This window comes from Adiantum capillus-veneris, chromosome 16, assembly GCF_014529385.1.
Source record: "Adiantum capillus-veneris isolate H3 chromosome 16, ASM1452938v2, whole genome shotgun sequence".
Classification (NCBI taxonomy): domain Eukaryota; kingdom Viridiplantae; phylum Streptophyta; class Polypodiopsida; order Polypodiales; family Pteridaceae; genus Adiantum; species Adiantum capillus-veneris.
Window position 1 is genome coordinate 137,435,849 of NC_140946.1, and position 9,013 is coordinate 137,444,861.

General features: G+C 41.6%; 1 protein-coding gene across 3 annotated transcripts; it reads right to left on the minus strand.

The window, feature by feature from the left end:
• Nucleotides 1–5,388: 5,388 nt before the first annotated feature.
• On the minus strand, nt 5,389–8,207 carry LOC147439936 (glutathione S-transferase L2, chloroplastic-like). 3 transcript variants are annotated; one of them, XM_086484434.1, is made up of 11 exons: nt 7,900–8,207; nt 7,568–7,630; nt 7,396–7,456; nt 7,114–7,200; nt 6,937–7,035; nt 6,742–6,862; nt 6,397–6,476; nt 5,949–5,989; nt 5,889–5,899; nt 5,680–5,757; nt 5,389–5,588 (listed from the first exon to the last, which is right to left on the minus strand). In XM_086484434.1, the coding sequence occupies exons 1-11, from the start codon at nt 7,908–7,910 to the stop codon at nt 5,563–5,565; spliced, it is 678 nt and encodes a 225-aa protein (XP_086340560.1). In that variant the 5' UTR covers nt 7,911–8,207; the 3' UTR covers nt 5,389–5,562. The 3 variants fall into 3 exon arrangements, with proteins under 3 accessions (XP_086340560.1, XP_086340559.1, XP_086340558.1); XM_086484433.1 differs by having other exon boundaries at nt 5,680–5,760; nt 5,882–5,989; nt 7,900–7,973; nt 8,137–8,155; XM_086484432.1 differs by having other exon boundaries at nt 5,680–5,760; nt 5,882–5,989; nt 7,900–8,192.
• Nucleotides 8,208–9,013: the final 806 nt, after the last annotated feature.

Consider the following 9,013-nt stretch of genomic DNA (forward strand, 5'->3'; position numbering starts at 1 on the left):
AATGCTGGTTCCACTACAAATGCAGCCATTGTTGAGTCTAATGTAAAAGGAGACTGTAATGCTGATGTTGATGTAGAATGGGCTTTTAGTGCAGAGTGCACTTACAATCCTGTTGTCCATGATGCATGCATGTCAGTTGCTGTAGATTCACATGTGTGGTAATTCGACAGTGGTGCTACAAAGCACATCACCTCACTTCGTGAATTGTTCACCTCTCTTGAGTCTGTCCCTCATGGGAATTCAGTCACCTGTGCCAACAATGCCTCTTATCCGGTTCAGGGAGTTGGAAAGGTTGTGCTTACTGCTGCAATTGGCAGTTCTTTCACACTTGTTGATGCACTTTATGTATCTGGGATCAAGAAGAATCTTTTGTCTATATCTGCACTTGGTAGACTTGGACTTGTAGTCAACTTTGTGGAACAGATGTACAGTTCATGATCTCAGTTTTGGTGATGAAATTGTTGCATTTGGGCTTTTGTGCCGTGGGCTATATAAGCTCACTTTGTATGACAAGTGTAGACAAAACTTTGCAAATGCAGTTGCAGATTCAAGGGCTATTTTAGATGCAAAACTTTGGCATGCAAGTTTTGGTCATCTGAATTTTTTCAATTTGCTGCGTTTACAGAAATCTGATATGGTTGCTTCTTTGCCGCCTCTTGAAGCACCTATCAAACATGTTTGTGAAGGCTGTATTTTGGGTAAAATATAGCGTTCTAAGTTTCCAAAGGATGGTTCAGTTAGGGCCACATGCAGGTTGCAGCTCGTGCATAGTGACGTTTGTGGACCCATGCAAACTCCGTCCTTGGGAAATTACCTTTAATTCGTGACTTGCAATGATGATTACTCCAGGCATGCATGGGTATTTTCGCTTAAAGCAAAGTTTGAAGTTTTTATGTGCTTCAAACAATTTCTAGCTATGGCTGAAAATGTCTCGAAATGTACTATGGCCACCCTCCATTCCGATCGAGGGGGGGAGTATATGTCTCATGAATTCAATGCATTTCTGGGTAGTCGTGGGATAAAACACCAATGTACAGTGCCTTATACACCTCAGCAAAATGGTGTTGCTGAGAGGAAAAACAGGTCACTTACGGAAATGGCACGATGTATGGTCAAAAGTCAAGCTTTGCCGCATTCTTTTTGGCTTGAGGCCATCATGTGTGCCACTTATGTACTAAATAGGTGTCCTACAAAAGCTTTGCAGTCTATAAGTCCATATGAAGCATGGCATGATAGAAAGCCTTCTATTGAGCACATGCGTCTTTTTGGTTGTTTGGCATATACTTTGGTGCCACAAACACAACGCAGAAAAATAAATGAAAAGGCTGTCAAATGTATTTTTGTTGGCTAGAATACTGAAATCAAAGGTTACAGGTTGTATCATCCGCAATCAAACCGTATTCTGGGTTCACGGGATGTAGTGTATGTGGAAGACTCTGTTCAACCCTTGTTGTCATGTACTAGAGACAGTAATGTAAGCTCACATGACATTTATGACACTTTGTTGCCTCTTTTTAGTGGTGGAAATACAAATGTAATTTCCAATGAGGCAAATGTACAGCCTATGGGGGTTTCTGAAAATGTTACAGATCAGCCTATTACTGATGCGGATGTACATAATTTACTTGATGAGGAAAGGGCTGAAAATGAGCAGGCTAGAAGTATGTCAAAATGGCTTGTGCATACATTGTGTGACAGTAAATTGGATGCACCGTACTCGATCAGGCTCTCACCATGCATCTGATTGTTATGCTTTGGTTGTCTCTAGCTTGCATAATGTTGAGAAGCCTCTGTCTTTTGATGAAGCACAAAATTCAAAAAATTTGGATGACTGTCATGCAATCAGAAAATTATACTTATAGAAGATGACACGTGGACTTTATGTGATTTGTCTCCTGGCAAAAAGGCCATTGGTACGAAGTGGGTTTACAAGTTGAAACGCAAGCCGGATGGTGAGATCGATTGCCATAAGGCTCGACTTGTTACAAAGGGCTATGCACAGCAGAAAGACATAGATTATGAAGAGACTTTTTCTCCCACTTGTCGTATGACTACTACGCATTTTCTATGTGCATTGGCAGCTCATTTTGGTTGGGATGTACATCAATCAGACATTGTTACTGCTTTCTTGAATGGTGACATATTTGAGGAAGTTTATGTAATGTAGCCTCGCGGTTTTGTTAAGAAAGGACAAGAGGACAATGTGTGCAAATGTAACAAGGCTTTATATGGATTGAAGCAATCTCCTCGTGCTTGGTATGAGAAAGTTGACACTCATTTGGTCAAACGAGGCTTTCGTAACAGTCCAACAGAAAGCACATTGTATGTAAAGCGTGAGGGTGATGTACTTCTCATGTGATTCTTTATGTAGACGATTTGCTGATCATTGGACCAAATGAGAGACATATTGCTGAATTTAAGGTTGATTTGAACGCTACTTTCAAGATGAAAGATTTGGGGCTATTGCATCATTACTTGGGTATACAGTTTAAGCAGTGTGATGGTGGTATTGCCTTGTGTCAGAAAAGTTACATAGAGACATTGCTATGTAAGTTTGGATTTGAGGATTGCAAACCTATTGCCACTCCCATGGAAACAGTTTTGAAATTGAGTCTTCATGATGCTAGTGATCCTGCTGATGTCATTCTTTACCAAACTGTTGTTGGGTGCCTCATTTATGTATGCAACACGAGGCCGGATATTCAGTTTGCAGTCTCACAGGTCAGCAGATTTATGCATAGCCCAGGGTCTAATCATTGGCAGGCTATCAAGAAGATTTTTTGCTACCTTAGTGGCACTTTACATCTTGGCTTCTTCCATCCCAAGGGGAGATCATTGCCGCCAGACCTACATGCTTTTTTGGACTCAGATTGGGCTGGTTATTTTGACACGCGAGTGTCCACAAGTGGTTTTTGTTTCATGCTTCGCAGTTCAGGTATTATCATGGTTGAGCAAGAAGCAACCTACTCTGGCCTTTTCGAGTTGTGAGGCTGAGTATAGGGCAGTCTTCACAGCTACGGTTGAGTGTGTATGGCTCAGATGCGTTATGGCTGATTTGGGTGTTGCACAGGACACTGCCAACACTATCTACACTGACAGTCAGAGCACATTGGCAATTGCAAGGAACTCAGTTTTTCACGCTCGCACAAAGCACATTGAGGTGCATTACCACTATATCAGGGAGAGGCTCTCAGCAACAGAGATCAACTTGGCTTATGTGCCAACCCAGGACAACCTTGCAGATCTTTTCACAAAGGCATTGTCGCGTGAGAAGCTCGAAGCTTTTCGCAAAGCTTTGGGCTTACTCCCCTTTGTGGATTGTTCATGTCCTTAGGGCATGGCACTTCCCTTTACTCATGTGCCAGCTCTCGTTCACCGCATCACTCCAGGGGAGATTTGTTAACATATACATGTGGTAGTGATGTGTGTGAACACACTAGGTCCATTGGGACATTTTTTCCTCTTTAGAAGGTTTTTTCCCCGTGCATTGTATATACGCTCATCACTTTAGGGCTATTGTGTGCCTTGAGCTTCCTCCGTCTTCTCCAAGCTGTGTGCGTTTCTGTGCAACTCTAATTCCAACAATTTCCATTAGGAAGAGGATGGGGTCTAGGAGGGCCTCTTTATTTTCTGTGAGCTTATAGAGGTGATTAACATTTTGACGAATAGGTAGATGCCATGTGTGCAAAAATGTTGGGTGTATAAGAGATTTGTAAGAGTGGTCAAAAGATGATCTTTTCCTCCCAAAGGAGGTGGACAATTCTATGATTTTTGGCATTTCATAATTTCCACATATGATCTTCGATTTTGAGCAGAGATCATCTACGCATCGAGCTCTTTCCATAGGTATGCTACATGATATGGTCTTATCCACTAGATTTTAAATTTCATTTTGGAAGAAAATTTGAATTCAAATAAACTAGCCGTTTTGCCTGTTTGAATTCGAAAGCTCTCTTTTGATTACTTTCTTAATCCTAAAGGTTCAACTTCCTTAAAACTGCCAAATAAAGAGGCCCTCTTAGACCCCATTCTCTTCCTAATGCTGAAGCTTAGAAAGATACACACAAGCGAGAATCATGCAAACATGTTAACAAAAGTGGTTAAGAAGGAAAAGTTAAGCTTTTTCTCATCTTCAATTGGCATTCAAGGATAAGAAGCCAAAACGAAAGCAATCACAGGTTTGATGGAGATCAATCTCTAAGTGGGAGGTTGTTAAGTATGGAGCTTGATTCACCCCTTGTAATTTTTGTTCTAAAAAACGCACATTCATAAGTCCCCCACTAGGAGAAGAAACCATCGTACGAAAAAAAAAATCATCTGTTAAAGTATTTCTTTTTGTTGGAATATCGCGGCCGGACGGCGGCCAAAAAATAACCAAAAAATGACCAGTTGGTGGTCGATAGTCAATGGCCGATTGATTGGTGGGTGACGGGTGGCCAAAAATATATGGCCGAGTGGCTGGTGTTCAATGGCAAGTGGCTGATTTCTACTTGGACTTGTCTACAAAAGGGCGGCTAGACATGGGTGCATGGACAAGCTCTACTTGGATTTGTCTACACAAGGGCGGCTGGACATGGGTGCATGGGGAGGCATTAATCTACATGGCATCCACTGTCAAGTTTGCAAAGAGATACCAAAAACCACGTATATCGCAATGAATTGCATCAACAAGTGCGCATGTGCTCAATTTGTGTATCCATAAGCAATCAAAGCATGCTTAATATTCAGAGTGATAATGAAGCACATAAACCAATTGTCATGCGTGAGCATCCAATTGAAGTATGTACAAAGCATACCCATATGTGTGCATAAAATTATAAGCATAAATATCACTTCAAGGTTACTCGTATTTGTGTCGATAAAAAATTCATATCAAAACTGGAGTTGCACCCACAAATAGAAGCTCAAATAGCTCCCAATGAGCATTCTTAAGTGGAATACATATCCAAACAATTACAACATGTGATGCTCTATAGTGTGGGCATCAACATAAACAAGTATGAATTTTAAATTGTGATATCACCCTTGTGTCTGGAACATACTAAAACCCCAAATTAGACTCCCGGATCATGTCTATCCTGGATCATGTTTGGAACATACCAAAACCCCAAATTAGACTCCCGGATGGCTGGTAGTGACATTGATATAGCTTCCATTTAGTTCTTTTTGGCTTTGTAAAACAGGCCTTGGTGAAGACGGGTGAAATCATTGAAAGATTGCATTCTTCTTTGATATTTTATTTTGCAAATAAGTCTTCACTTAAGACCTTTACGGCAGACTTTTTCATTTTTATTGTTTTCCATTGCCAATATTGAAGAAAAAGCTTATGTGAGTTGCTGCTTGGTGCTTATGTGAGTGTATAAAAGCTTGCAAAGAAACTGAACTCTCTTATGAAACTGTCTCATAAATTGTACCAAAATATCACATACATATACATCACATTGTAGGAAGTTACCAAAACGCCTCTGACAACAAGATAGAAAGCATTGTCTTTTACTGACATCATGCCATACAGTAAAAGATAAAGGCAAACTTTTTATTTAAGAGTGTCTTTCATCTGGATTAATCGAAGTTTGTTACAATCTTCCCTGCAAAATACAAGGCACTCCATAAGCTACATTATTAGGCCACAAATCGCAGTACCGAGTGTAAATAGACTAAACATATCAAAGAACTTACATAATTTTTCTTTAGCACATGTGCAAGGGCATTCAGATCGTATGTTACTGTATCGGTGTAGGCATCTACCGAGTTCATCTCCTGGCACGCACACCCCAAAATAATATGCTTTTACCACTACTTATCTCTCAAAAGACAAGAGGATGCACTTACGTACTCCATATGCCATTACACATGCTTTGAATCCTGTTTCACAACTCACCTTGAACCACTTTGCAAGCTTGGGTCGTCCTTCAAAGATATCATAGCTCAATAGTTCTGGTGCCAACAGTTCAAATCTAGCAAAGAATGGCGCATAAGCCAAATCAACCTGGAATTCATGTAAGCGTCAGCAAATCACACATTTGAATTTATTATGCTTCCAACGATGTGCTCCTGCTTGACACCGTAATAAGGCACCAAATAGGTCATCTTTTCATCAGGGACCCATCTGCTGCAATAAGTGGCTTCTTGCCACAAGAAGAAACGATATCTAAATATGGGCTTACCAATAAAGATACACATTTTTCTTATGAGTTTATATGCGCTTACCACAAAAAGATGCACTCAGAAAAACATAAACCTTTTTCTACGGTAGATGTCATCAGAAACAAACATCAGATGTTCATGCACCCACCCACCCCATATGCATTTTTGGGGGTTGAAAAATCTCTAACTCCCCCAACAAAATCACCAGCATCATTAACAAGCTTGAAAAGCGAGAGGTTCATAACACACCGCACTAAGTTGGCCCAAGAAGAATGGACCTTCGCTCTCAAATTTCCCAAGAGCTGCTTCCAAACGATCAAGAACTGGACCTGCACTCACACATAATTTGAATCCTTGACCACTAGACACTTATTCCTCTATCAATCCCTTCAAACAAGAAAATGCCTACATCTTGAACTCGTGCATGCATGGGTTCTGTATAAATTCTTCCACCAAAAGTGTCTATCTTATGACTAAAAATCCTTCAATGACACCACACCGGCAAAAGTTTTTTTCAAGCTGGCAGGTTTTAAATGTCTTTCAAGCAGATATGCTCTACTGGTTTGATTACGAGAAGGTTAAAATCAGCATTACCAATGTGCTCTGCAGCATAAGCAGCATCTGCATCCTTATTTCTGAAAGCTGAGATCACCTGTTTGTTGACTTCGTCAGAGAAAGCAAAGAGTTCTTTTGTCGCTTCCTCCTTTCCAGAGCCCTGCCAACTCCACCATCAGATTTTGTGTGTTTGTTTACACGCACGCGCATACGAGCAAGTTTCAGACAGATGACCTCAGGGAAGAGAGAAGGCCCCTCAAAGTTTTTGTCGATATACTCCATCAAGTCTAAGCTCTCACCCTTCACCTTACCATTATGCTCCAGCGATGGCACCTGCGACGCAAGAGCATACATATGTTACACAAAAGACTCACGTGCACCACTGCTTGAACCATCCACAAGCCTGAATACCTTTCCAGGTGGGTAAAGCTTCTCCAGGTACCACTTTGGCTTGTCTTGAAGATCGATTGCAACAAGCTCAATAGAATTATCAAGACCCTGGATTGCACAAAATTAGGGTACCGAGTCAGGGAAGCTCAGGATACAACAAGTGCATGCACAGTGGAGTATTAGAGCATGAGCTGGAACGACATGATAAGAACCACCGTTGCATGTGACAAGCTCACATGCAACAGGATTGATTCGAGCAGATCATACAAGGCTGTATGTGAAGTTGTGAAACAAAGGAGAAACCTTGTAATTTCTGGCCGCCCAAGCCCTTTGTGCAAAAGGGCATGTCACCGCCACATACAGCCTGCATATAGGTTATACCAGCAGCGTCATGTAGGATTCACATGTCTGTAAACATGTTGAGCAATCTCTATAAACCATGAGCCAACAACGAATAGAAATCTTGACAGATTACCTGGTTGTTCCATCAAAAAGACTTGGGGGATCTGATTTGGAATCAAGGATAGGAAGCTGGGTTCTGCCAAAACATTGCTACCAGCTTGATGCCTTTCCAATTACGAAAGCACTACTTACGTATGTGCATACTGATGAATTACTTGTTAGCAAGTGTGTGTGCAGGTCGTCGAACATTTATCATTTATTGCTGCTAGCATGAGAATTTTCTTGTGGCAGTTTTCGTATAATCGCAAGAGAGATTTCTCTTCTTTGCCAGTGAAAGGCCTCTTTTTTGGCCATGTTAGTGGTAAAGAGGTGGGTGGGTGCGCGAGAGAGAGAGAGAGAACATACACGACGGCCATTTCGAGCCTGCGAGGGTTGAAGACGACAGTCACGACTCACAAGTGGAGCTGAAGCACGAAATGCTGAGCATAGCTGGTATATAAATAGAGAGACCAACAGCACACTGACACTTCTAGAATCTAACGTGTGCCATGAGCTCACACCTCAAAGCCCTCGCACAGCGCTTGGCAATAAGAGATCAATTCCTAGTTGGGCACATGCTGCGCAGAAAACCACAAATTTTACCTGTAGCTCTCCATGAAAGGAGGACGCCAAACCACCAAACCCGGGGTTTAGTGTATTTTAACCGGCTGAAATTTCATAATCCGGGCTAGATTCAGAGCTTGCCTTGCAGAAAACCAGAAAAAATTTAGAAGTTTAAGCATAAATACCAGTAAATGCTGAAATTTTTGACTTTGAAATACCGGAAGAGTTTGAAGGGTACCCTTATTTTCTTCGGTTAGGAAAATGTCTCTGGAAAGCTCTGACATGTGCGCGGCCTAAAGAGGCATATCCTTGTAGTAGTGAATTAACAGTAGGATCTATAAATTCTATCTAGAGACAACTACCCATAAGTGACCAAGGTGTCCAAGGACGAGGAGTACGAGAGAGAGCAATAAAGAGGAGAACAAGGTGAGGACTCACAATGGCCTGCAGAAAGCAAGGGAAGGTTAGTTTTTGGCGATGAGGAGTATGTGGTGGAGTGGTCAGACCAGTAGTTATAGTTAGTGTCAGATGTGGTTTGTGGTAGGTCATTGCTAACCCATACATGGTCTAGTATAGAGTTGTGTATTGTGGTTGGATGGTGTATCAATTGGTGGAGACCGTGTTAGAGAACGAGGTTGGAAAGGGTTCTATATGTGTTGGTTTCGTGAAGTGCGTCAATGTTGAAATCTCCCATTATGATTAGTGGTCGCATGGTGCGGGTTGAGTTAAGAAGATTGGAGATGCTATGTAGGAAGCGTGGGAGCGATGATGTCGGTGCCCTGTAGAGTGAAATGACTGTCGCTAGGCACTTGCTGGTGCAGTGGAAAGTTGCATGGATCATTTCAAGTGTTTAATTTATGCAGATGCGTATTTGTGTAGGTATTAGGTTGTTTTTATAGAGAATGGAGATGCCGTG

What these genes read in the sequence shown, in the direction of transcription:
- LOC147439936 (XM_086484432.1), bottom strand. An exon ending in CTTTTTGATGGAACAACCAG is followed by an intron (nt 7,457 to 7,567) that starts GTAATCTGTCAA and finishes ACCTATATGCAG; the next exon opens with GCTGTATGTGGCGGTGACAT. An exon ending in GGCCTTCTCTCTTCCCTGAG is followed by an intron (nt 6,863 to 6,936) that starts GTCATCTGTCTG and finishes TGGAGTTGGCAG; the next exon opens with GGCTCTGGAAAGGAGGAAGC.